This window comes from Pundamilia nyererei, unplaced genomic scaffold (assembly GCF_000239375.1).
Source record: "Pundamilia nyererei isolate P.nyererei 1_Seehausen unplaced genomic scaffold, PunNye1.0 scaffold00093, whole genome shotgun sequence".
Taxonomy (NCBI): domain Eukaryota; kingdom Metazoa; phylum Chordata; class Actinopteri; order Cichliformes; family Cichlidae; genus Pundamilia; species Pundamilia nyererei.
The window spans coordinates 2,106,508-2,134,463 of record NW_005187494.1 but is presented as its reverse complement, the minus strand read 5'-3'; the positions used below and the strand labels follow the sequence as shown (position 1 = coordinate 2,134,463).

Genomic DNA, 27,956 nt, shown 5'->3' with positions numbered 1-27,956 from the left:
TCAGGTGTGTTAACCCAGAGTGATATCTAAAACCTGCAGGACACCGGCCCTTAAGGCCTGGAGTTGGATACCCCTGCCTTATGTGAACAGCTGAGACAGGCTTTTTGAAAAACACAGCATCTCTGTCACTTTCCAAAGCATACTACGCCAAAGAATGGTCCACTCCAAGGACCCCAGGTCTCTCGGAGTAAACAGAATAATATAGTGTACGTCATTAAGTGCCAGGAGGACTGCTGTTTATCATGCATCAGGGAAACCAAACAACCTCTCGCTAAACACACAGAAGACATGCTTCCTTGGGGTGGGACTCTGCAGTCTATTGAACCTGCAGGCCAGTGGCCAATCTTTCAATTATGAGGAAGTGCACATCCTGGGCAGGGAGCAACACTGGTTAGAGCGAGGAGTCAAGGAAGGCGAACAACCATAGTACATCTGTCACCTTCTTACAGTGCCGTGATTGCAGCCACTCCCAAGCTCACTGTAAGTCGTACTGATTAATGTTCATTATGACTAGTTTACTGCATAAACCTTCAGAAAAACGAAAATAAAATTGAAAATAAAATACTTATCAGCAAAAGGCCCCAGATTTAAGAGGTTAAATGCCTCTGAGCTGAACTGCATTCATATTATGTAAACTGAGCAAGTCCCATTTGTCCGCTAAGGCAGTTATGCCATTAAATCGAAGTGAGTTTTTCATCTGCTCCAATACAGAAATTATATTATACAATTAAATTATGCCTAACGAAGACATCATCATACATCTGGCTAACAGAGTTACACTTTTGGTTTCTCATATTACTCTAGCCTGGATCTGGCAAATGTAAATGACTGTACAAATATGAATAAATACAGCAGTTAATCTATTAAAGTGTGCTGCAGTTCACTGACCACACACAGTCCACTGTGGAGAGCACGAGCTTGTTGTGTCCGAGGCCGCTGTAAAACTTGTCGGAGCCTTTTTTCAGAAAATGAACCGCCATCTCAACTCCCTCTGAGCCAAACAGTTCCTATGAAACAGAACAGGCAGCAAACAAACACAGACTCACCAGATATCCAACTAGCCAGTTCAATGCGCTTGTATTAAGTTAGCAATATGAGCTTTACCTTTCTGTGCATGTCGGTCTCACATAGCGTTGAAAGGATCACCTGAATATCCGACTTTATCTCCAGAGCGACGACATCATCTTCATCAGGACCCGCGTCTATCTGCATGAGAATCCCTGAGGAAACACGACAGCTTTGACTCTACTGAATTCATCGACAGTAAATGTTGATATTGAGCATGTGTCATGTGTCCAGTCCAGTCACCCAGAAGCTGGTTGATGATTCCCTGATCACAGAGGTCCTGGTTTACAGACTCTTCACCCAGAGAAGTCACCGATCTCAGCACTCTGATACAGTGCCGCGTCTGTGCCTTCTTACCGCCTCTGCCTCCGGTGGCGTGGAAGCTGTGACCCTGGCCAAAGTAAGAATCTGAAATAAAGGAGAGAATATAGTTACTGACTGATTGTTCAGTTTGTGAAAAAGTTTGCGAACCCTTTAAGATTTTGTATATTTCTGCATAGATATTATCTAAAATATAACAAGTGTTTTACCCATTTCCTAAATACAGATAAAGAAAACCTGATTAAAAATTCAAATGAAAATGTTTCATTGGACTTTATTTAATGAGGTGTGTATTACATGGATTACATACTTCATTAAAAGTCAAAAGCATGTGAGAGGAGTTGAAATGTGTATTATTTAAGAGCTATTTTTGGTTAGATTTGGGGGTGTGATTATGAGGTATTTTGTAAGCTGTGAAACTAGTTAAACTATCAGTTGCATTAAAAAATAACCTTTAAGAGATAAAAGAAGCTGAAGAGTATGATAAAAAGTAAGAGATAAAAGCTGTTTAAATGTCTGTTGCGTAGCAAATCATGGTGATGACAAAAAGTGAGTGTATAAGTGACTTGGTTTGGCTCAAATACACTCTGATAGGACACTGCAATTCCCTTGAGCTTTAACCTTTCAGATACAGTACAGATTCTGCTTGGTCTTGTTTTTCTTGTGTTTCCTAACCTGGCCCAACACACCAGTCCAGCAGGAGTAGCAGACAGGTACTCCCCTCACAGGAAATGTACTCCTCCAACATGAGCGGCCCGATGGTGGCGAGAGTGGCCAGCGCCTGCAGCTGGAGCTCCTCCTTCTGCGCAGCGGACCAGTGTCGTGACCCCGACTGACACTCAGACGAGGAGGCGACAGGCGGCTTCATGAGCGCCAGCAGAGCCAGAACAACACGTTCTTCTTTATAAAGCTGAGAGAAGAAAACTGAGTCATCCCACAGGTTATCCAAACTTAAACAATGACTGGGTGGGCGTGTGATTGACCTGCAGGGCAGCCAAGTCCCTCGACATAACAACCAGCAGATTCAGCAGCAACTTCTTCATTTTCAAGTCTTCGTTACTATAGCTGAGCTTCAGGTTGCGGATCAAAGGGTTGTGACTTTTCACTAAAACATAAATAAAATAAGCAGTTATATTTTCATAAAAGATGCTACTGTATTCATGAATAATGAAGTCATTTGAAAAAAAGTGTGTAACATTTAAAGGATCGAGTGCCCTCACGCTCTGGAAATGTGCTGAAAACCACAAGCTGTTTGGCAAATGAACTCTCCTGAAAATTAGAAACACCTCAAATTATTAAAAAAAATTCATAAAAACACCTGGCGGGTGAAAAAAAGTAACAAATTACTATTTATTAAACTGTATTGTACTCACAATAAGCTGTGAGCCTGGACTTTCTGCAATGAGAGTTGTGATCACGAGCAGATCGTTTCTGAGTTGGAGGTCTGAATGTCCAGAGCCGGTGTTCAGCAGGTGAAAAAATGCTTCTTTCAGAGAGCTGAGGAAGAAATAAAGCCAAAAGTCAGCTATCAAAGGATAAATGACAGCACAAAGGCCTGCCACATAAGGAACACACAACCAACAGAAATCAGACGAATTACAAATAATTAAACTTTTCCATTAAAAATGATGGTTTGGCTAAAATCAGAGTATAAGTGTAAGAAATGTAAAATCATTACACATAACAAAAGAATGATGTATTTGTTATGTTTATTTCATTGTAGTTCTGTATTTCTTCCCTAGTCTTTTAAAGGTGTGTTGATTGTTCGAGGCATTTAATAGATTAGAAAAACATTGTACTTAAAATCTTGAAATTTTTGTGAAGTAAACTCCAAGGAATTTTCCCTTATGCTGCCTCATTTAAAAGATTCTACATCCATCAGGCACATCGTGCACATTTAAAAGCATCTTAAATGAGGAGGACACGCGTACAGGACACACTCCAGGGTGCCGAGCTGAGCGGTGACCACCTCCTTGTTGCCCCTCTCCAGCAGGTTCCAGAGGATTTCGGAAGAACGGAACAGGACCTGGCCGGTCGGATCGTGGTCGTTCATGTGGAGACATACCGTCTCTGCTCCTCGTGCGTGGAGTATTGACGAACAGTTCATATCTGTGGTTGTAAAGTGAAACATAGACGTGTGTAACCCAGTAAATAACCCAGTTATTTTAAGGACACTTAAAATCATCATTGTCCGAAAGTCTGATTTATGTTCTTGAGAGCTGGCTACGTTCTCCAATGAAGGAGGTCATCTGCTCCGCCCCTTCCCTCCCTCACTGGCTCTGCATTGAAATAAATGACTGACCAGAGCAGCTGGAGAGGATCTGAAGGATGTGAAGGAGTTGCAGTTTGATGGTGGGCTGGTTTTCGAGAGTGGCCATGGAGAGGAGAAGTGTCTGAGCCAGCTCACTGCGCTCCAGCAGCTGCAGCCTGTAGCCTGGAGAGGTCGGCTGGAGGCCTGAGGAAACAGAGCAGAAACATTATTAAATACAACTATAAATGTTTAAATGCCAGGTTCAACATCAGGGAAGAAACAAGCTAAGAGATCATTATAAGCCATTTAAAGTGGATTTATTAAGGTGATTTCCAGCTCCACGTTTGGACTGTACTGCAGTAGTTTTGTATGACTCACAGTTCAAAATAATTTATCTTGTACTCAGCCATAGTGCAATCCCTCACATCAGCTTCTGTTTAAAGCAAGTAATTTTAGCCCTTTTCCTCTTACCCCAACCTCATCCTGATTGGCTGACCCTCACAAACAGAAGCAGGTGGTGCTTCTATGCTTATATGCAGAGTTGTGCAACTTAGATGAACATATTAGAGTTATCAGCCTTTACAGAGCCAGGAGATGAAAAAAAGGCTTTTGTCAAACATGGATTAATTAATTAATCTCCTCATTACCCAAAACTTTGAAATGTTAAAAATAATCATTAAAAATTCTAAAAGCGTGCATGAAACAGAAATTAAGAAATTAAATTGTCCACTTTAAGGAACAAGACAATTACACTAATAACTAAAGAGGAATCAACATTTAAAAAAGTCATGCCACGGTCAGAAAACCCCCCCCCACAAATTAGATTCAGATGAAAATAAAAATTTGAGTCTCACTAAACATGAGTTTCTGGAACAAATGATGGTCAATTACTTTAATAAAGACTAAACTAACAACAAAAGCCACCTACTTCACACTGGTGATATGCCTCTTGAAAGTCTACCCAAAACACTCTTTTAAATTATCAGAAAAATAACTTACCAATCCTTATTTCAGCCTCATATTTGACAGATTTTATGATCTATTCAACTTGTGCTATCATGTGTTCAAAAACTTTATCTCTTGATCCTGAACAGCCTCATAGGACACTGGGTACGGCTGTAAGCTCATGTACATATCTATATGAAATCTAACCAATTCTAATAAAGAAAACATGAAGAAAACAAATGAAAAGAAAAGAGAAGAAACACAAAGGACAAAGAAAAGCACAAGCATGCCACCACAGACGCCATGACAGAGCCTCACTTAGTGAAAGTCTAGAAAATCGGTTGTTAGAAGGGAAAGTCCGAGGCTTTCGTGTGGTACCATCCGTACCATCGAGCATCTGTTTGGGAGCCACAGAGCTGTAGAATGATTTCACGCATTCAAATATGAGCTGCCTCACTTCGGCATCAGACACTCTCATCAGACACCCTGCCAAGAGAAACACAACTCAGAAGCGCTCCATGTCGTCATTCTCATCTGAAGAACAAAAACTTCAAATGATTAAACATTTCTTAAAATTTAATAATCTATATTTCTGAGTTGTTTTTAAAAATTCACATCTTTAGAGGGAGCTAGCTTGTTTTGAATGTCATGCAGCATGTAAGGTTAACATGCCACAGCAGAAATCTTTCGATCATTAGGTTTGTAAAAATGTGATCATGTATTGCAAACAAGACCATTAAAAACCAACTAAAATAATAAAAATGTTTCAAAATTAGAAGCTGGAATTATGAAATGTTTCACAATTTTGTTTCTGTTTTGAATTTTTAAGATTCTACGATCAAATAATGTTACTTTCTGTCTTTTTGTTTAAAAAAAACCCCAACAACATAATTTGCACCTGTATATAAATGTATTTAAAGCAGCAGTGACTGGCCACTCTGCGAGCCCTTTATTACCCATATGAGAGAGAAACTCTGTGACATCCTGAGCGTAGTGCAGCTCGTCAGATGTCTTCTCCTTCAGAAAGGGAAGCCTGAGACGAAAGACAGCAGCACTCTGATGATCAGATCATCTTGTGAGATAAAATATGAGCTGTTTGCTTGAAAGGGTTTCTTACCTACAAATTGTAAGAGCTTCACACAGAATGGACACATATTCGGGGTGATCTGTCACCTTCTCTGCGCAGATGTTGAGTATTTTTGCGATGGCTGTCAGTTCTTTTAAAAGCTTCAGACAGTTAAAGAAGTTTTTGGCAGATTGTTCACTCATGCAGAGCTAAATACCGATAAGGGAGGGGAGGTGATGGGTCATTGTGATAACTGAGCCTATTTCTGAACACAGAAAATGCTGACAGAAAGAGTGATGCTGTGATAAATTAGAGCCTTGGGACCAATGTTTGGTTTTGTGTTTACATGGTATGAGAGCAGATCTATTTCCATCACTGCAGCAGGGGACCATAATGAGGAAAATTTGACAATCTGCTGCGCTGTGTGACGCATGAGAGGGATTTCTTAGAAAGACAGTCTACAATATGAGAAAAAAAAATGAAAGGATACAAAGCCAATTTGGCTTTTCTTCAGTAGTTTCTTCAGAACAAAAAGGTGCCTTTCCTTCAAGTTAGTCTTTAGTAAAAATAGGGGGATTAAATGCACTATATGTGTAATACAATAGCAGAAAAAAGAGGACTGGCATTCAGGTTTTTAACTTACTGTCAAAGGATCTTCAAGAAGACAAATCACCTTACTGAGATCGAGACTTTTAGCATTAACCTGGAGAGGAATTTAGGTTATAGTTTAGGCTGGGATATAATTTGCAATTTCTGAAATGCTCAGAAAAGTTAGAAACAATTTAACAGCAACACTATTGTGTTCAGCTGTTGATGCTTTAAATACCTGTAAATCAGGCGTTATCACACTCTAACAATGTCATTTACTTTCCCGGTGGAGACATTTCCAAACTGCTCACCTCCTGATGGCGGTGGCTCTTCTGGGATGCTTTCAAACCAATTACAGGGATCCCCGGCTTTCTTCTGTGCACAACTTTTCCCGAATCCATTTGTAAATTTAGAACCGCTTTCTAGCTTCAGTTTTTAAAGGCTAAAATTTAAAAAAATTACACATTCTCCTTTTTTAATACCTGCTGTTTTTGTTTTCGAACAAACGTGCTAACATTAAACGATGCTCAGCCTGAACTTACGTAGCTTTTTAACAATCACCTCTCCTCTTCTTCTCTCCGTTTATATTGCCAGTCTGACAGCGTACTGCCGTTGCTATGGTTACCCTGGCAGTACGGAGAGCGGCAGAGTTAAAAAATCAGAGCGACACGCCCATTTCCTCTTCAAAACCGGAAGTGGTATTCTGGAAACGACAGCGCATTGATTTTCGTCCCCACAACAATAAAATAGAGACAAAACAACGATTAAAAGCAAAAAGGCGTCTCAGAATTTCACTTGGACGTCGAGGGCTTGAAAGAAACCCCGCGGGCAGCCATGCTGTCGGACGCAGGTCAGTGCTAAAGAGGCGCCGCTGCTGCTTGCTAGGTGCTAAAGTGACAGCTGACGTTGTTGGGCAGATTTAAAGAGCTGGCTAATGTGCGCGTCTTTGCTATGTTTACATACCAATTGGCCTCGTGTTTCGGTCGCTTTTTTCAGCTATTTATAACCTGAGTGAATTCTATGTTTTTGCACACGTGTTCTATATGTCATAAATATTTTGTCGACGTTAATAGAGGCCCGAGCTGCACTACACAGTCACTATTATATTGCTGTCATTGGTGTTAAGACTATCCCGGTAATGCTTCTGGTGCACGGAGAGCCAAGAAGAGGAGCTCCGGGGAGTCACCAGGGGACGGACAGACACTGCGCTCCTCAGGAAGGCAGGTCAACGTCCGGGTGAAGCGCACCAACAACCCTCCACCTGGTCAGGTAAGGTACACAATGAGTTAATATAATGACTATATCTCGGTTAAGTTTCAGTTCGCATTCATGCAAAGTAGGGTCACACAAAGGTTTCAGTTTGGTTTTTAATGTTTCCAGGTGTGCAGTTTTAGGTAAATGTTGCTTTTATTATTATACTAGAAGGTTACTTTTCAGGGGGCAGTGTTTAAGCAATTCATCAACAAAGCACTTTTTAAAGCCAGTTGACTGGCAGTGATGTAGACGTAGAAGTCTTAGTCAACATACCACCAACACACCTCATGAAGTTATGAGGATTTGCCCCTTGACCTCTGTTGAGGTTGTTGGGCCACCACTCTCTGGGTCTCTGTCGGGTTCATGCCTACCTGTTCACAGATGTTATCCACCCATAATCTTAATCTGTCTGTTTTGTCTCTGCATTCACTTAACTGCTCCTTGCAGTATGATTTTCACAAGGCCTGAAAAACCAGAGACACTCTCTATACCATCTCAAGTTGCAAAGCAATTATGCAGACCTTTTATACCTGTCACAGGTTTTGGGCATGAGATCTTCCTGTAGCATCTCAATTTATGCTACGATTCTTCTTACGGTTTTGCCGTAAGAAGACACTACTGATACTCAAAAGACAACAGCAGGTAGACTTTGGATCGGAGAGATGTTTTTGTCTCTAGATTCCCGTAACGCTTGCTATGACAGCTGTGTTATCCTTGCCAAAACCTTAGGTTTTGAGCTTTCATTTGATACAGTATGACAGGACCAAGGTACTTGAAATCCTTCATTATTTCTAGTCTTCTCCTGCTAACTTTAACCAAATCCCATAATTTACAGGGAGATTCCTAAGCCCCCTATATAATATGTGCACCACATTGTTCAAATTCAATTTATGCCCATAGTCAGAATATGTATTTCTATATATATTATGTGTTCCTGAAGTCTGTCTCAAAGAAATTACTTTAAAAACCAAGGCTAGTTAGAACTGTCCAGTCAAAGCAACAAGATCCTAGGGTTGAAGCTAGACTACGGCTTTTCCATGTAGTGTTTGTATGTTGGCCTGCATGTGGTTGTCTTGGAGTGTATGTTACGTTAAATTGTGATTGTGAATTGGACATAGGAATGAATGTGAGTCTCATGATATTTCATTTTTCTCTTTGGATTACAGAGCAAAAGAAAAGCCACAGACACAGAGGAAGAAGATGACCAGTCTGAGAAGAAGTACAGAAAATGTGAGAAGGCCGGGTGTTCTGCCATGTACCCTGTTTGTTTTGCAAGCGCATCTGAAAGGTAACATCAGATGTCAGGTAAATCAGATAGTTACTTATATCACTTTTTACAGTTCTCAAACAGCACTTCTTGTCTCTTTTCAGATGTGCTAAAAATGGGTACACGTCACGGTGGTATCATCTGTCATGTGGGGAGCATTTTTGCAATGAGTGTTTTGATCACTACTACAGAAGGTGAGACAAATGCAGGCTAAAGATATCAACAGTGTTTCTGTAGCACTGCTTAAAACACCTCTAAGTTGTTTACAGTGATTTCTGCTACATTAAGTTGAGAAGATGGATATTTTATGGTTTCCATCATCTCAGAAATTTAGTGGCACGCTTCCCTCTCTCGTTTGCAGCAGTCTATTTAATAATAAATGTTAACATACCAGGAAGGCACAAAATTACAGTTACATACAGACAACATTTATAACAGCAAACTGCTCCCTGCAAAAAGAAGCATATTTAAAAGGTGTAAAAGAAAAGAAACTGCAGAACCCTCACCAAACAACTGTTCTGACTGACACGTGGTTTAAAAAGCTCAGAATTTCACATCAATCCACTGACAGTCAGATTAATGCATCATGTAAAGTGTTACAGATGTTGTACTGATTGGCTGCAGTGCTGAGTGAAAAAAATAAACATCTTAATGTACCAGTGGATCTACATTCCTACTCTCTCTAATTAATGCAAGCAAAGAGAAGAAACCGATATGGATACAAGCAATGGAAATGAGTGTCTTCTGAAGAGTATCTGGGCTCTCCCTTAGAGACAGGGTGAGCAGTTTAATCATTCAGGAGCAAGTCAAGACTAGAGCAGGAACCTCTCCACATTGAAAGGAGCCATATGATGTGGTTCAGCATCTGATTGGCACATCTAGGATCTGTTTCACGCTTATCAGACTGGGAGGAGATCCCAGGAAAAATTTAGGACATGCTGGAAAAAGTATGCCCTATGGCTGGTTTGGGAATTCCTTTGTGTCCCCTCAGAAGAACTAGAAGAGGTGGCCTAGTTGAGGGAAATCTAGACGTCAATGAAACTGCTGCTGAAAGGATAATTGGATGGATTGATATTATTATATCTTTTTTTCCCTTCAATGTTCTTTCTAGAAGGGAGGAAACCAGTGTATAACATTTAATCTGAGTTTTTTTTTCTTTCCCCATATCAGTGCTGTTTGATTTTTGCCACTTGCTTTGAGTCATTAAATTATAAGCATGTATCGCTGTATACAAACAAACCTGAAACAGCCGTGGGTTCAGTGACATTACTTTTGAAATAATCTTGTCACATGTTCCTCAGACCTATTTACATTGTTTCTGCACTACCAAACTGTGAAGCTGTGAGTTACTTGTCAAAATAATTAGAATAACTTTTTTTTTTTGCTCCTTCACTTCAGTCACAAAGACGGCTTTGAGACCTTTGCTTCGTGGAAGAAAGTGTGGACTAGTAATGGGAAAAGTGAGCCCAGTCTTAAAGCTTTCATGGCAGATCAGCAGCTGCCATACTGGGTATGTATAAGAAACTTTTCTGGTTCTAGATACATGTATTAACTGTTCACACATGTAGCTACGTGTCATAAATACTCTCATGTTCATTTCCTTCAGGCTCAATGCACCAAACCCGACTGCAGGAAGTGGCGCCAGCTGACCAAGGAGATCCAGCTCACTGCCTCCTTAGCAGCAGCATACCGCTGTGGGATGAAGTTCAACAACATTAAGGTAAAGAGGGAAAGATATAATCATCGATCCCCATCAAGACAAAAATCTATTTTTCTGATAAAAATCTTGCTCATTTGCCTACAGAGTGAGGAACCCGACCAGTGCTCCCAACCAGAGGACTTGGTAAGCTAGTTGTGTTTGCTAGAATCTGTTTGAGGACAGTGTGTAAACTTTACACGTTACTGCATTTGTTTAATGCTGAGCTGTTTTATTCCTGAAGAGAGTGGCAGAGGTGACGGACAGCTGGTGGCATTCAATGCTCATTTTGCCGCCACTGTTTAAAGACAGCCCAGCCAGCCCTTTCCTCACTGCGTACTACCCCGACTGTGTGGGGATGAGTCCATCAGGTTCTTCTAGCAACATGTCTCTGGGCGAGCTGAGGGCGGATCACTGCAGAGCTGCTCAGCCTCAAAGTAAGTCTGAGTTCAGAAGAAATGCCATATTTAAGCACCTACTATTCACCATGCTATTTTTTTTTTACACATAATTACTGTTTTGTGTCCCCATTGGAGATCCTGATCATTATTATGTCCCTCAGTTCCAGGCTTGTGTCCATACTTCCAGCCCTTCTACCAGCCAAATGAGTGCGGAAAGGCTCTGTGTGTGCGGCCTGATATGATGGAGCTAGATGAGCTTTATGAGTTTCCAGAGTTTTCCCGCGATCCCACCATGTATCTGGCTCTGCGTAACCTTATCCTGGCCTCCTGGCACAAGAACTGTAAGGTACAACAAAGCCAAAAGTGACCACTGGGGTCATTTAAAATCTCAAATAAGGGTGAAAAAGATCACTCGGAATCACCAATGTTTTTTTTAATTACATTTTATTTTAGTGTAGAAAAATATTTTAAATTCAGAGGTGTCATGGGATTTGTCTTTGTACAAATAATAAAACTCAACCAGTTTAATATGTTTAAACTAGGCAATATATAATGCGCATGCGTTCTTTTCACCTTTTCCTACAAAAAAGGCACAGAAATTTCCAAAAGAACAACAAACAAATAAAACAATTAGATTTTCTTTCTGTTTTCCTTCCTGTTTTTGAAGGAGGTGCTGACTTCAGAGAAATGTGCCCAGCACATCATTGTTCGTGGGTTGGTGCGTGTGCGCTGCGTGCAGGAGTTGGACCGAGTGCTCCATTTCATGACCAGGAAGGGTCTCATCAACACCGGTGTGCTGGCAGCAAAACAGCCTCTGCTCCCAGAAACATACTGCTCTGTGAGAACCCTCATCTACACAAGATTATTACGCATCTGTACTGTCATGTGAAGTTTTTATTGTTTTTGCTAGTACTTATTTTCTTATGTTTTTTAGCACCTTGTACATTTTATGATTTTATGCAGAAAAATGTTATCATCATTGGTGCCGGGGCTTCAGGACTGGCTGCTGCACGCCAGCTGCAAAACTTTGGCACTCAGGTAAAGATCCTCATCTCGCCTGGAGTCTCGTTCCATCTCCCCTGATTGTGATCAAATAGTTAATTTTGCATAGGACGTTTCCTGTTTGTATGAGGACCATGAAAACATTTCATTTCTCTGCTGTCTGCCAAGAAGGTTGTGTTTTTGGTAGTATTTCTGTGCACATCATTCACTCTGTAAACATGATAGCTCTAAAAGTTTTTAATGAATTCTTTATAAGGGTGTAGAGTGGAGTTATGTTAGCAATCCATTAAAATTCAACCTACTTTCACCAAAGCCTTGTAACTTACAAATGATGGTTTTTGTAAGCGTGGTGCGTATTGTCAACATAGAAAGTACCATATAAAGATTTAAAATATCATGTCACATCTGACCTTTGACCTCTCCTTCAATGTCAGTCAATAGATCTGAACGTCAAAGTGATAAACAAGTTATATAGAGTTATATAAAACTATGTTTACTACCATTGTTTGTATTCACAACGTATGGGGAATGACATATGGGGTGTTTTACTGTTTACAAATGCTCAGTTCTTACTAACTGAGGGTATTATGCACACTTGGCGTAGTGTGCCAAGAAAATGTCCTCTGCTCAGAAAAATCCTGCTCACTGCATATTTTCTTTTTCGGGCCCGGTGGTTGTGTGGGGAAAATCCCAGTAGACTGAAAAACACAGACTAGCCCATCAGACACCAACAGCCATGCCACGTTCAAAGTCCCTTAAATCACCTTTCTTATCCATTCTGATCCTTGGTTTAAACTTCAGCAGGTCGTCTTGATCATGTCTACATGCTTAATTGCATTGGGTTTTACCATGTGATTGGCTGAGTAGATATTTGCATCAATAAGCAGTTGAACAGGTGTACCTAATGAATTGTTCTGTGAGCGTATTTCACCCTGATGAGTTTTACATACTCTTCGTTTGTTTGGGCTTACAGGTGGTGGTGCTCGAGGCGAGAGACAGAATAGGTGGTCGGGTGTGGGATGATGCCTCTCTGGGTGTCACTGTGGGTCGAGGAGCTCAAATCGTTAATGGCTGTGTAAACAACCCCATTGCCCTGATGTGTGAACAGGTAAGAATGAATGTGCTGAAATTCACCTATTTCTGATAAATCTTAAGTCAGAGCTTTGCAAAAGTTTCAGTTTTAATGCCAAAATATTTTTAAACCCCTATTCCTTTTTGTAATGAATACAGAAATGCAGCTTCAGTGTTGCATTATTGAAAGGACAGGTTACAGGACACTTTGGGACTCTCCAAGTTCATACTCTTAGAAGTTAATATTTTGAGACTGTGCCACCTGTGTTCAGTCTTCTTTACCTGCCATGGTGAACCTAGGGTTGAGATATGCTGATCATAGTTTTGTTTGTTTTGTTGTATATATTTAAGTTTAGCTGGAAGTCCTTTTTACAGACTTGTCCATGCTCACAGTACATAGACATGCATTGTTTTTATTTAGCCCCGCTGTGCTCTCTAGTTTTGGAACCACTGTTCCACTGTCTGTAATTTTTTTTTTTTTTTTTTTAAAATGCATATTAAATTTGATAAATAAAAAAACACTACTATTAGGTACCCTTTTGTGACTTCTCTCCTGTAGTTGGGCATCAAGATGCACAAGCTCGGAGAGCGATGTGACCTCTTTCAGGAGGGAGGGCAGGTCACTGACCCTGCCATCGACAAGCGCATGGACTTCCACTTTAATGCCATCCTGGATGTGGTGTCAGAATGGAGGAAGGACAAGTCGCAGAACCAGGACACAGCACTGGGAGGTGCTGTCATCATGTGTTTCACTGAAGCTCCTTTTGCTTAATTCTTTTTGATGAGAATTCCCAATGAGAGAAGAAAAGTCTCACAAAGCTACTCTTGCCTCATCACGTTTGGGTCATAATCTTAGAAAATATTTCTTAGTGTTTGCAATTATCAGCCAATAATTACGCTGCAGTCAGGACTTTGAACTCTGTGTATAAAATACTGATGTCATGGCTGTTTTATTAAGAAGTAGTTCTAAAATCATAGACTGTTTATAAAAGATGGCCATAACCACTATGACACTTGTGAGTGAGGTCCAGCTGCTCACCCTAAAACACACCCTGCTTTTTTTGTCAGTTTGATTTTAATAGGAACCATAAATTATTAAATGAATATTGTGTTAAATAAGCCTAGAAACTAGCAAATAAGATCAGAAAATCATCAGAGAAGTGTTTGCTAAGATCACAGATCAACCAACTTGTAGGATCATATTTCCTAAGACTTCTTCTGTGCAAGTCCTTTTTTAAACTAAATGAGTCGCCCCCTGCTGGCCAATACAATGCATGGTTAACTTTCACATTGGCTTCATGTTTCAGATGATCTTTCATATTCTGGAGGAGTGCTCCTCAGCAAAGCTCCTGTACAGAAACAGGAAATATTTGTGTCTGTGGCATTTTCTCGTTACAGAAAAAGTCCAAGAAGTTAAGAAGAACTTTCTCCAGGAGTCTGGGATGCAATTCAGTGAGCTGGAGGAGAAGGTGCTTCAGTTTCACCTCAGCAACCTGGAGTTTGCCTGTGGAAGCACATTAGACCAGGTCTGGAAACTAAACTTAAAAAGAGCTTTTCAGATTTATTTTGTTGTAATTTTTTATGAGTTTAACAGAAAGGTCAGGCTGGGGGTTTATTATGATGAAAACTGTAACTTCCCGCATCGGAAATTATTCACGCTCTGAGATGACTAATATGAATTAGTCTGTTTGAGGTGTGAGGTTTGTTTTTTATTTTTAGTGGAAAGTCTTTCAGTGTTTCTGATCCCTTAAGAAAGACATTTTAAGGTGAATGTAGTCAAACATATTGTGGGGTGTGTGTTTTTTTTTTTTGTTTTTTTTTGTTTTTTTAAATTTGTGAGGATTTATGTAAATTGTATTGGATTATAGCACTGGGACTGAAAGTGAATTTTTTTCTGGCTGTTTCTGTAGGTATCGGCAAGATCCTGGGACCACAATGAATTTTTTGCCCAATTCTCAGGAGACCACACTTTACTTACCAAGGGCTACTCTGTTTTACTCTACAAACTGGCCGAGGGCCTCGACATCCACACAAAGTGTCCGGTCTGTATTCCAGTTTTTTAAACTCTATAGTTTACCTTGAATCCACCTGTATTACATTCCTGAAGTCTTATGCTTATTAGATAAGTTTATTTTTTAAAAATTGTAGGTTCAGGCCATTGATTACTCAGGTGACGTTGTCAAAGTTACCTCCTCTGATGGGTCGCAGTGGACAGCACAGAAGGTAAAAACATCTTTGCTGTGATACTGTACAGTTTCTGTTATCTAAATACAGAATCTTATGATCTCAGTTAATCTTTTAGTTACTCTAACAGCCTAATGTCATCTTTCAGGTCCTTGTTACAGTTCCTTTGACTTTGCTTCAGAGGAACCTGATTCAATTCAACCCTCCACTTCCTGAAAGGAAATTGAAGGCGATCCACAGTCTGGGGGCGGGTATAATAGAAAAGGTCATTAAAGTTCAACTAACCTGTGCTGCAGTAGAATAAAAAGGATGATGAAGTTGCTTCCCGGTAGTTGCTCATATTTACTCTTTGTTCTGTGTGCAGATCTCGCTTCAGTTCCCGTACAGATTCTGGGACAAAAAAATCCAAGGAGCAGACTACTTCGGTCACATCCCACCAGGTCTTGAAAAGAGAGGCATGTTCAGTGTCTTCTATGACCTGGATCCACAGGTGTGTTTTTGTTCTTGTGTTGAGCGGTTTGGAGACAAGGTTAGAGAGGCAAAGCTAAGGTGGTTTGGACATGTGCAGATGAAGGAGAGTGAATGTATTGGACAAAGATGGTGAAGATGGAGATGACAGGCAGGAGGAAAGGATGAAGAGTAAAGAAATGGTTCGTGTATGCAGTGAAGGAGGACATGCAAAGCGTAGGCGCAATAGAAGAGGATGCTAGAAATGGGGTAAGATGGTGGCAGATGATCGACAAATCAGAGAAACAGCCAAACGAATAAGAAGTTTATCCACGTGGCCCAAAGTTAGAGCCGCTGGTGTTAGGCTGCAAAATTGTATTTATATTTAAATTGGCAAATGTTGTAGAAAAAGATGGAGGAGATTAATACAGAATCTAATGGTTTAAATGTGTGTTTGTGTAGAGGAAGCAGGCTGTGCTGATGTCTATTATCAGTGGTGATGCTGTTTCTTCTGTGCGGGACATGGAGGACAAAGAGGTGGTCGATGAGTGCATGAGGGTACTGCGGGAACTTTTCAAAGAGCAGGTAATCCTCCTACTTCTCCTAAAATCTTTCAGGAGTTATACTTAGAAGTTTGAGAATAATAAAGAAATAATAGGAGTATTTAAAAAAAAAAAAAAAACTAAAAAAAACCAACAACCAAAAATCATATTTTTGAAATGAGAGAGAACTCCGTCTGAAATTTGTTATATGATATTACCAGAAACCTTCCAAGAAAGTTAATTTGGATTCAATGTGTTATACCTGGGGAAACATCACATTGAAGTAAGATCCTCTGTCAGAGATTAAAATATTTAAGGACTCCAAACATCCATCAATCAATATTCATAGACTCATTGTGTCAGATATTTACACAAAACAACTAAACAACTTACCTTTTGATATTTATTCTTTTTATTTTTTTTAAGATACAGGAATTAAAAAAAAAAAAGTTCTGTAAATTATATTACTACAAGGGCAGAAAGAACACCTCTACCTACAGCCATTAAAATATATTTTGGACAATGCTGACTTGAAATTTTGTATATCTCCTAATCAGAGGTGTATTATTTTCCCCTGGATTCCTGTTTTTTCATTTTTTTATTGTATTTATTTTTTTAGTTCCCAGTGCTCTCATTTAAGTTCAGATTTATATATGCATGTATTTAGGAGGTTCCTGAGCCAATGAATTTCTTCATCACTCATTGGAGCAAAGACATCTGGTCCCAGATGTCCTACAGCTTTGTGAAGACGGGGGGCAGCGGAGAGGCCTACGACGTTCTCGCTGAAGACGTGCAGGGAAAGGTGTTTTTTGCTGGCGAGGTAACATTTTTCTAATTTTTACCAAATGAGTCCAGAAACGTCAGGTTTTATGAAGTGCTACTGAGGCATTTATTTCATTTCTATTTTACATAAATGTGTTTTGCATTAACACGATCCTGCTGTGGCTGTATGTATCACACTAACTTTGCATTCTTAATTTTTGTTGTAGAAATTGAGTCGCACAAGGCCTGTAATAGTGAGCCGCCTCATGTTTCAGTTATTTTTACAGGAATCATTTTAAATATTCGTTTTAGAGTCTGACTGAACGTTGACAGAAGTCATCCACCTTGAGGTTGACGGTCTGGAAACTCAGCTCCAAACATCATTAAGCAGCCTTTTGTGTTACTGCTTGTTTCCCTAAATCTCTTCTACAAAGGCAAGAGTGCAAAATTTATGTGAGCCACAGACATTCTACATTTAATCACACTATCTCTGGCATCTCTTTTTCAATCCAGCAGGTTGAGGGGGCGAAAATTAAATGATATTCGAGTCTTCTGTAGATGATGTCCAACAAAGATTTCTATTCAAAGATAACTTTTCTGATGTTCTAGAGCTGTTCTAGAGTCTTCCAGTAAGCTGCTCTGCTCAATAAGAATGATTCTGGAGCAGCAGTCAGGCCTCGCATCCTTCTCTCCTGTTGTTTTCCTGCTCTGACAAATTAAAATGTCTCCTGCTGTGGAAATGGTCCCTATACACTTAAGGCCACTGTGTTAGGTACACCTTTTCAAATGCTTATTAATGCAAATATCTAATCGGCAAAACACATGGAAGCAGCTCAGTGCGTTTTGGAAAGTAGAGATGGGCAAGATGACCTGCTGAAGCTCGAACTGAGCATCAGAATGGGGAAAGAAGAAGATTTGAGAGAATTTGACTGTAGCATGGTTGTTGGTGCCAGACAGGATGGTCTGAGTATTTTCATAGCTACTGAGATTTTCCCACACAACCATGTATATGGTTTATGAAGAATGCAATTCTCTGAGCAAAAATGTCTTATTGAGGTCAGAGGAAAATGGCCAGACTGCTTTGAGCTGTTACTAAGGTAACAGCAACTCAAATAACCACCCAATTGTACTGAAGCTAAGCAGAAGAGCACCTTTGAATGCAAAACATGCCAAACCTTGAAGCAGATGGGCTACAGCAGCAGAAGACCACACAGGAACAGGAAACTGAAGCTACAATTCTCATAGGCTCACCAAAACTAGACAACAAAAAGTTGGAATTGTGTTGTCTGGTCTGATAAGTCTCTATTTCTGCTGTGACACTTGGATGGAAGGGTCAGAATTTGCGATTGATAACATGAAAGCATGGATCCATTCTGCTTTGTATCACAGGTACAAGCTGCTGGTATAAGAAGGTACGGGTGTTTTCTGGACCTCCTGATTATTGTTTATATTCTATAGCCTATCTAACCTCTCTGAATACCAAAAGGAGGTCCAACACAGTATTAAGAAGATGTAGCTAACAAAGTGGCCATGAGTGTATATGGGTATTTTTAAACTAGCTCTCTGTGTCTGTGAAATGTGCTTTTAATGCATTTTGTCCCTTATATCAGGCAACCAACAGACACTTTCCTCAGACTGTGACGGGAGCCTACCTCAGTGGCGTCAGAGAGGCCAGCAAGATGGCCGCTATGTAACCTGTCACTCCCAGAGCACTCATAAACACCAGCACGGACTCACGGGTTGCACCGAACAACAGACCATTAATAAAGTCGGACTGTGTTGTCTCATTTGCTCCACTTGAAACACTGATTTGCTGTACTGTAATGTATCGGATCAGCAAAGTGTCGTGAATGATTTTTCAGTAGTGGGGTTAGCCAGGGCCTGGTTCGACATATCTAACAAGTGCTTTTTATTTATATCAAAATCCAACAGGTAACATGTTTGTGACAAGATGCAAAAAAAGAAAAACAAAATTATGAGGAAGTCTCCATAGCCCCTAAGTAGCTCTGCCTAACTCTGCTGTGCTGGAAAGGAGGATGGTATTTTGTTTTAATGATATTTGTTTTTAGCAATGCATGAAACATTGGAAAATCTGAGTGATCTGATCATAAACTTAACCGAATATAATTTAACCTCCAATCATCAGGTTTTAAGTGATTATAGGATATATATGTAACATGTCTTCTTTGAGAATTACCAATGTTTTCTACAACTGTAGTGATTTGACTCGTTCTATTTGTGAGTCACGTGTTGCTATAAATGGTGAAGTTGAATGGATGAAAGGATATATATATATATGTAATACAAGTACCTCTACAGTAGCTCTTTATTTAAATCAACAGCAGCAAAATGAAAAAAAATCACCTGTGAAAAATTGAATGACCCTTTGAGCTAAGGTTGATCACCTGGTTGTCCCCATATTTTCTCAGGGATGCGTTCAGGACACTTTTCACCCATCAAACTAAACCTAATGAGTCATAGAGTAAAATTATAAGAACTGACAGTTTTAAAGGCAGTTTTTGTGAAGAAAAACCGCAACTAACCAAAGTATTAAAACTCCACACTGCTCTTGTATTTATTCTTGAACAGTTAATTTCCTGAGGATTGTTGAGCAGCACAGACTCTTCTCACTTTTTTTTTTTTTAATTAATATTGACTGATTTGTCATTAGGTTCATATCATTGTCTAGATCAGCACATTTACAGCATGTGGTCATGTCCTGTTTGTCATTATTGTGCTCTAGTATTTATCTTGTATGTGTGTAATAAACTGAGCTACCAACTGCCACAGTAATCACGTTTACTCGTGGATAATTTTTTTTTCCTGCTTAAGTCATACTAAGATCAGAATCGTACAGAAACTACACAAATGTTTTGGGTTCCTCCTCATTGCTTTATATTTTGCTTCCAAGGAGACCGACTTTCTTCCAAACTTTTAAAGGTGTTGAGTAGTAGTTCTCCAGACTTTAAAATTTTTTTCTTTGGGCATTGGCTGCTTGTTTCACTTTTTTCAGTCCCTATATTTGTCCATTTTCAGAGGAATGTTTTGTTTATTGAACCACTAAATAATCTGAACAATTATGAATTATTCTTCATATAAATTTTACATTAATAAAAAATAACTACGTTTATTTTGAGCAAACATCGAGTAGTCTTACTGCTCCTTAAAAGGTTAGTCGACTATGTCCCAAAAAAGTAAGTAATATTAAATAAATAAATAATATTTTATTAATAGTAAAAATAACAAATGACGGAATGAAGACTGAATTTCTCTCACAGATGTTTTCTTTTTATTTCAAATCCAGAATTCCTTCTGCGCCATGTCTGACTCTGGTTTAGATTAGTTGCTAGGTTTTGTTGCGAGGCAACCGTGGAGCCAGTAGACGAATGACGTTAATAAGCGTCATCAATGCGAGCCCAAGTGTTTTCCCTCCCCAAACTAAAGCGGAAGTAAACAAATCAAACATGAGCTGGGACCGTATTACACCCGTTATTGCAAAATCTGCTTGTTAAACTGTAGCTTTAGATTGCGGGTCGGTTCTGTTAATATCGGCTCATAAATACATCCTAGAGGCAGCTGAAACAAACCGCCACCTTCAACCCACAGCGAAAACCGAGTAACAGTAAAATCAAGTTGGCGCGTTTTTACTGCGGATGAAGAGCAATATTTGCTTACACTGACCAACATAATGGACTGTAGCACCGCTGACCTGCACGCTAACGTGGCACACGACTCTGCAGGTAGCCGGATGCTGTTCTTAATTTTACCTGAAGAGGCAAACATGTTATTGAACTGCGCAGCTAACTGCTAACTTAGCTTATAACTTCGCGGTAATGCACCCACGCCACTGCTGATAGCTTGATTTAAAAGCGTTAATCATGGAAAAGTTTAACCTGATTTAATTCAGTAATTATGTTTTTAACGGTGTGTATGGTTTGATCAGAGATTTTTGCAAAACATCACTTTTGCACACAAGACGTACTTCTGGTATTAATGATAAAACTGTGATGGATAATGGAAACTTAGCTAAACACTACACTCTTCTCCTCATACTATAGTTATTGCACGTGTAACTAGACCACATTCACGTGTACGTTTTGCTTTTGACTTTGGAGATTTTAAATTCATATAAGAAAATATGTTCCTTTATAGTAATACATAATTAAATCCCCAATATTTGATCAATGATAAGTCTAGCTAAGATTAGCTCAGTGTGGACCAGATACATCATTGAGTGGCTGTATATTCATAGGTTATTATCAGGAATGTATTCAAAGGGAAAGAAAGGACAGAATACTAGAGATGCTAGGCATCAGAAAAAGATGGCATGGGAAAGCTCAAAGTGAGTTTTGTATGCAACTCGACACTACGGATGGAGAAAATAGGCCGGGGTGAGTAGTAAGGAGTAACTGAGGGCATCTATGAAGAGAATGAAGGGTGGGGAGAGATGAAGACATGACATACCTATGGAAGTATGGAGAAGTCTAGGAGAGAATGTCTTTGGAATCAGTATACTTTATTAATCCCCAAGGAAATTATGTGGGTTACAGTTGCTCCAAGACAGTAACAGACTAAACTATTTAAATAATACAATATGTTACAGAGTTTACGAACTTATGAAGTAGCGCTAATATATACAAATTGCGCCCATCACATCACATACACATCACGGATTTTACAGAGGTGATTATAAATATCAAGGATATTGACAAAGAATTTTACAGAGGTGGAATATATATGATTCACATTTAACTCTGTGAATCTGTGAATTTTGTAATTTGCTATTTTACTGTAGAGCGTGTGCAAAAAAGGGTAACTATTATTGCAGTGTTTACAGTGTATTAGGTGGAGGAGTTGTACAGGGAGATGGGCACGACAGGAATGATTTCCTGTGTTGTTCAGTGGTGCTTTTTGGTAATCTCAGTCTCTCACTGAACGTGCTCCCGTGACTACTTGGAGAGTAAGAGGATGCCTGAGGGATGGAAAAGACAGACTGGTACTGATTTTCAAGAATAAGGGAAATGTTCAGTGCTGTAGTAACTACAGAGGGATAGAGTTGATGAGTCATTGTTGAAGCTAGGCTGAGAAGAGAAGTTATGAGGTGACGATCTGTGAGGAGCTGTGCGATTTCTTTCTGAAAAATAATACTACAAACGTGATGTTTTGAGAGTGTTGATGGAGAAGAATATAGAAGGTTTGATGGAGGTGCAGGACATGATGATGGTCATGGTGAGTACAGTGAGATAGTAGTGTAATGGGTGGAGGTATGATTACATTGGGGACTGAGCTGACAATATTAAGATTGTAATGGGGACTAACCAGAATGGATAAGATTAGAAATGAGTACATCAGAGGGGCAGCTCAGGTTGAGCTGTTTGGAGGCAACGTTAGAGAGACAAGGCTGAGATGGTTTGGACATGTGCAGAGGGATATATGTGGATGGATATATTGGAGGAGTTGGTATGATAGAGGAGATTGCTAAGAAAAGGTTGAGATTGAGGTAGATGATCTGCTGTGATGACCCTCAAAAGGGAGCAGCTAGAAGAAGAAAATGATGATGTACTCAGCGTATGATAAGAAAGGGATGTACTGAGCCAATGCATGATAAATGGATATTGCTAAATAAGTTGTCATTTCACAATCATACTGCACCATATGACATACAGTATGATATGGTGCAACTGTGGCACCAATCAAGAAAGTTAAAGATCAACATTGGATTTTTGTATAGAAAGAAACGCTTTTTCTCATCCACTGGGTGTAGCATCGTAGCAGTCTGCAGATTTATATTTTATTTTTATTGTGACATTGTTTATATGAATGATTCTGCATCCAATTTGAAGCCTCTTGAGCCTTGGTATTATTGTGTGCTGGGTATTTTGCAGCTATCTTTGAACATCCTGTTTTATTTATGAACATGTATATTGCGTTCTTCTCTGTCTGTCTAAAGTCTTGTATTTTTTTGTCTTTGTTGAAAAAAAGATCTTGATCTGAGATGACCTGTTCAAATAAAGGAATTAATCGTAATAATAATCAGTGTGTCAAATGAAGGTGAATGCAATAAGAAATCATCATATGAATGCTGTTTTTTTATTAAATCACAAATATGATTTGATTTTTGAAAAGATTTCATATTAAGTAGCTTATCCTTTTTTCTAAAGTAACATTAACTACATTATTACATTTGCTGTACCAAAAATACTGATATTTACAGTTATTTATCCGACTGTGTGTCTGACTAATCAGATGGGAGCTCCAGCAGTGATGAGGACTTAGTGCCTCTATCAAAGCTGCTGATGAGGCAACAGAGTGATGAGAAGGAGTCATGCGACAATACCCGCAGCTTATCCTCCAACTCCAACAATAAATCAAAAAAGGACAAAGGTGATGATAATACCAGCTGTTTTATCAGTAAAAGTGTTTACACTAAATATTTCTCCGACCAATTATTTGATTAAATTTTGCATGTTTATATCTTCTCTCACAGGTTCAGATGGCTCCTCGGATGATGAGCCGCTAGTAAAGATGAAGACAAGCCTTGCACCACCTAAGAAACAAGAGAAAAAGGAAAACACACCACCCAAATCTAACAGCACAAATAACAAGAACACAGGTGACCCCATGCTTTTTTCATTGTTTGTTCTTCTGACTTGTGTATAGAGTGAATGGCTTCACATTTTTGCTTTCTGTGTTTAAATACAGATGAAGACTCTGACAATGAGCCTTTGATAAAAATTGCCAAAATTTCCTTGAAAGCTGTGAAAAAACCTCCCTCAGTTCCAACCAAAAAAGCTGCTGGTAGAAAGAAGAAAGGTGAGATGGCTTTCTCTCCAGTGGACTGGGGTATCGTCAGACATCTGCTATATCAGATACTTACTTTGGGATTCCTTTTCTCACACAGAGTCACTGGGCAAGGACGACAGCTCCGATGATGAGCCTTTGAGTCAAGTTGCCGAGAAACCTCGGTCACGGCACGAGAGAAGAGCAGCTGCTGAAAAAGCAAACCCGGTTACCAAATCCAAAAGAAATGCTGCAAAGAAAAAGGGTTGGTTTGAAAGTTTGAGCTCAACTAAAATGAAAAAATTCCACAAGACCTTTATTGAGTTCAAATAACTTGTTGCTGTTTCGTTTAGTTAAATATACTGAGACGTCCACTGACAGCTCAGATGATGAGCCACTGGCGGCGATAAAGAGGAAGTCATCGAAACATAGAGGTAGGCAAAGTCTTCAGTAGGCTGAGCGCAAGGATTGATTTTAAGCAGGTTTTAACTATAGGTAATTTCGTTTTTAGCCTCTTAAATTTTAAAACAGCGCTTCTTTTGCAGACAGCAGCTCAGATGATGATGTGCCCCTTGTGGACCTCGTTGCCAAGAAAAGGAGGCCAGTGAAGAAAAGCCCAAAGAAGAGCACCGTAACACGAGGGCGAGCATCAAACAAGAGAAAAGGTACTCTCACAGCACTGATGACTTGAACAAAACAAAGAAAAGTTTAAAACATTTTCAATCTTTGTTTTAGCAGAAGTCAGTGATGATAGCTCAGATGAAGAACCGTTGATTAATCTTGTGAAAAAACCTCGTGCTATCAAAAAACCCAAAACAAAGGCTCCCACTCCGAAGAAGAAGAGCACTCCTTCTAGGAGTCCAAGAAAGAAGCCAGGTAAAGACTGACCACACCACTCTGAGATGTCACATTTATAACTTAGAAGTTTGAGTCATTACGTTGAAATCTTCAGCTTTTGATTTGATATACTGTACCTTTATTAGTCCCACAAGGGGAAATTTCATAAGGCTGCCGCAATGGCGGCGCCATCTTACCCTCCGACTATACATACATGACGCAAAACATCACATGGGGAAGACGGTCAGAGAGGTATAACAATGGAAAATGCACCACATGAGGAAAGATAAGGAGAAAAAAATAACTCCCCTCAGACTGAGCTCCAACAGGGAGATCAGTTTGAGAACAGAAAAAAACACCTCTGCACAAAGCACATGAAAAAAAACCCTCTTAATACACCAAAGAAACACATGACAAGCAACAGGGGTGGGTAAAGGGTGAGAGACAGCCGATTTAGACAGTACATCCAGGCCTGCGTGCGCTGGTCTCCTTGATCCACCGTCAGCATCGGAAGGGAATAAGCCTCGAAGGCGTTTGGAAAGGGAGGGGGGATGAGTGTGTGCATATCAGTGTATATGTATGTGTGTGCGTGTCCAGAGTTCAGCTGAGACAGTGCATTCAGAGACTCTGCCATGCAAAATTAATTTATTGTTTTTTAAAATATATTTTTAGCGGTAGAAACAAACTTCCATACTGTAAGTAAGTAAGTAAGTAAACTTTATTTATTAAGCGCTTTTCACAGACAGGTAATCACAAAGCGCTGTGCACAAACATTAAAATATTAAAATAAACAATAAAATCAATAGACATTATATACAATGTAAAAGATCAAATGTAAATAATGTAAAAAAAATATATAAAATATGTAGATCAACAAAAGGCTTTGTTGATTCGTTTGGTGTAGTAACAAACATATGTCTTACAAGCTTCTGAAATATTAAACAATTTGTCACAATTGTTTAATTGGCTTCCTTAATCGGCTGAATATTTGATTTTGAGCTCACATTTTTCACTCTACAGGCATCAGTTTATCAATAAACAAGGAGGACAATTTGTCAACTTTGAATATTAATTTTCTCAAAGCCGTCTAGAGACTGTCTGGAGTCTACTACATAAATTACACAAGTAGACCACACCTAGGAATGTGCTAAAGTCTTAGCCATGGTAACTGACACAAGTGTAAGCATTAGCCATTTGGTGTATTTTAATGTCTTCCCTCTCTGCTGTGCCTCTGATTGGTGGATAATTCTGATGTGTTTTCACAGGAAATGCTTTCTAGTTAACCCGTCAACCTACCAGCGTTTTAGCAGCGAGCACAATCCCATCAGAAATTGAATTAATTATGTTTGTTTTTCACACAACTTCAAATGACACTTGTCTATGAATGCTGCTTCTCTCATGTATTCATGTTGACTTTAAATTAATATTGCTTCTGATTCATCAGGTAACAGTGCAGATGATAAGCCATTGAAGGCAGCTAAGCATCCACAAGTGACCAAAACCCTGACAATCCTACTAGAGAGGTGTGATGCTGGACACGCTGGGGCAGCAGGAAGCCTAAAGAAAGCCAGCAAAGGTATAAACTGCATACCAACTCATTACTAATGCTACAGTAAAATGAAAGTAAATAACAGTTTTCTTATTCATGAAAGGAGAAAAACATGTTGCTGAAAAACCAGAGGAGGAGGATTCGGCCGGTTCAGAAGAATCTTCAGAAGAAGAATAAGTAAATGAAACAAATTTCTCAAAGCGTTGTGAAACATAACGGTCACAGTTAGTGTTCATGTAAAGTTCTTCACTGTGCTTTATCTCACTATTTGTTAATTTATGCGCATTACATTTTTACTCCAGATTTGAGGTGTGGGACCAAATTTTGTGGGTTCCTTAAAGATTTTATGCACTGTCTTTGATGCTTTGTTTTTTAATGTTACGTGCCAATTGTTTGCAGTTTTTGATTCCCATGAGTTTAATTAGTTTTTATTGTTTAAAAAAGAAGAAAACAGTGTAGCTCTCATTGCTGTAAGTTACATTTCACCTTTCAGGCATTTTAGCTTCAAGTACACCCTCAGCATGCAGCTATAAAATTCATTGTGTTGGAATTAAAGTCCTTTCACAAAGAAATTCACATAAGAGTAAGTCACATTTGTTCAGCTTTCAGTGATTCTTTTTTTGTCATTGTTTGTCATGTTAATAACCCAAATCACAAAGGATGCCTTTAGATTTGTCCATCACAGACATTGATTTGTATGCATGGTAATTACAAAAACACCACTTTTTTCTTAGTGATTCTACATTTCAATTTGTCCTAATGAGGTCACCCAGTACAGCTTTCTGTATAGGTCTTACATATAGAGCTGGCATTATTCATTAACCTTTTTTAATTGTATTTTCTTGGCTAACTTGTCCTGTTAGAATATGCTACCTTCAAAAAGTAGAGCTGCAACTAAGTAATTAGTGTTTTGTTTTTAGTGTTTGTTTCAGTGTTTTGAATACTTTTGAAAACCTGGTTTTAAAAAAAAGGGTTACTACAGTTACACAATTTTCTTTTTCCATAAGACTGTTATAGGGTCTGCAACTAGTTAGCTTTATTATTAATTTAAAATGTCTTTATAACAAAAAAATGAATAATAAACACTGAAAAAGATTTTATAAAATTTCCTAAAATAATAAATAAATGGTCAAATTGCTTGTACATAATTTCTTCACATTTTAAAAGGTGCAATTAGATCATTTCTTGCCATTTGTAAAAGAAAAAAGCCCCAAACAAACCCCAAAACAAAACACAATGAAAAACTACTATTAGACTTTTAAAATCTCCAAATAATTGTCTGATTTCTTTTGACTAACTTATAAAGGTGATATTTTTGTTTGATTTTTTTTACACGACCTTTTCCCTTTGTTATTTATTTATCATTTAAATTTAAAATGGCATATTATTTAAAAAAAATTGTAAAAATCTTTATTAATAAACACCCAAACACAAATAAATAAAGCATGTTAAAAAACATTTTGAAGAAAAGTGGAGCATTTAAGTAATACACATAAATAAACAGAAAATAATAAAGGAAATAACTTCTGTACCATAAAGAGTTGCTAACTAGTCAATAAACTTGAAAATTACACAAAAAATTAATGTTACGCTGGTGTCATATGAAAATCTGTAGAAAAAAAATCACTAGTTTTTACTTAAACAATATGTGTTTACATACTTTCATCGATTGTACAAATGGCAACTTGAAAGTTGTTCAAGAAGGTACTTTGAGAAAAGCATCTCAAATTTATATCTGTCCTTGCAACGAATTCTTAAGACAACAGATAAAAAAAATAACTGATTCTATGATTCAGATATTAAAACATGTGCTCACCTTTTTTAATTTTATTAGTGTGTTCAGGTTATCAGGAAAGTAAAATTTGACCTGATAATGAAGGAAATGAAAATTAAATATTTTGGGAATATGTAAAAAACATACATATTTT

General features: G+C 38.8%; 3 protein-coding genes across 5 annotated transcripts in view; 2 read left to right on the top strand and 1 right to left on the bottom strand.

Annotated features, from left to right (window-relative positions):
• The window catches only part of cfap69 (cilia and flagella associated protein 69), an 11,943-nt gene extending 5,086 nt beyond the window's left edge, over positions 1–6,857 (bottom strand). The window contains exons 1-16 of the mRNA XM_005739796.1: positions 6,779–6,857; positions 6,548–6,678; positions 6,292–6,351; positions 6,139–6,204; positions 5,700–5,809; positions 5,539–5,615; positions 4,970–5,068; positions 3,689–3,841; positions 3,318–3,495; positions 2,760–2,883; positions 2,607–2,655; positions 2,370–2,491; positions 2,062–2,296; positions 1,309–1,473; positions 1,105–1,220; positions 889–1,007 (exon numbers count right to left, since the gene is read on the bottom strand). Coding sequence (XP_005739853.1) covers positions 889–1,007; positions 1,105–1,220; positions 1,309–1,473; positions 2,062–2,296; positions 2,370–2,491; positions 2,607–2,655; positions 2,760–2,883; positions 3,318–3,495; positions 3,689–3,841; positions 4,970–5,068; positions 5,539–5,615; positions 5,700–5,809; positions 6,139–6,204; positions 6,292–6,351; positions 6,548–6,637 — 1,763 coding nt within the window. The 5' untranslated portion in view covers positions 6,638–6,678; positions 6,779–6,857. The remainder of the gene's footprint in view (positions 1–888; positions 1,008–1,104; positions 1,221–1,308; positions 1,474–2,061; positions 2,297–2,369; positions 2,492–2,606; positions 2,656–2,759; positions 2,884–3,317; positions 3,496–3,688; positions 3,842–4,969; positions 5,069–5,538; positions 5,616–5,699; positions 5,810–6,138; positions 6,205–6,291; positions 6,352–6,547; positions 6,679–6,778) is intronic.
• A 55-nt stretch (positions 6,858–6,912) lies between these two features.
• On the top strand, positions 6,913–18,909 carry kdm1b (lysine demethylase 1B). Its single transcript, XM_013912585.1, has 21 exons — positions 6,913–7,086; positions 7,363–7,505; positions 8,657–8,778; positions 8,862–8,951; positions 10,156–10,267; positions 10,364–10,477; positions 10,562–10,600; positions 10,698–10,890; positions 11,016–11,200; positions 11,522–11,692; positions 11,818–11,892; positions 12,830–12,964; positions 13,487–13,658; positions 14,326–14,453; positions 14,838–14,969; positions 15,076–15,150; positions 15,260–15,376; positions 15,476–15,601; positions 16,021–16,143; positions 16,768–16,920; positions 18,473–18,909. Exons 1-21 carry the CDS (start codon positions 7,071–7,073, stop codon positions 18,554–18,556), a joined length of 2,505 nt encoding a protein of 834 aa, XP_013768039.1. The 5' UTR covers positions 6,913–7,070; the 3' UTR covers positions 18,557–18,909.
• Positions 18,910–20,236: 1,327 nt separating this feature from the next.
• LOC102202592 (nucleolar and coiled-body phosphoprotein 1-like) lies at positions 20,237–26,439 on the top strand. 3 transcript variants are annotated; one of them, XM_005739795.2, is made up of 11 exons: positions 20,567–20,602; positions 22,845–22,913; positions 23,109–23,246; positions 23,350–23,475; positions 23,565–23,675; positions 23,764–23,907; positions 23,996–24,076; positions 24,188–24,307; positions 24,378–24,518; positions 25,924–26,055; positions 26,132–26,439. In XM_005739795.2, the coding sequence occupies exons 3-11, from the start codon at positions 23,159–23,161 to the stop codon at positions 26,203–26,205; spliced, it is 1,017 nt and encodes a 338-aa protein (XP_005739852.1). In that variant the 5' UTR covers positions 20,567–20,602; positions 22,845–22,913; positions 23,109–23,158; the 3' UTR covers positions 26,206–26,439. The 3 variants fall into 3 exon arrangements, with proteins under 3 accessions (XP_005739851.1, XP_005739850.1, XP_005739852.1); XM_005739794.2 differs by lacking the exon at positions 22,845–22,913 and having other exon boundaries at positions 20,237–20,602; positions 24,381–24,518; XM_005739793.2 differs by lacking the exon at positions 22,845–22,913 and having other exon boundaries at positions 20,237–20,602.
• Positions 26,440–27,956: the final 1,517 nt, after the last annotated feature.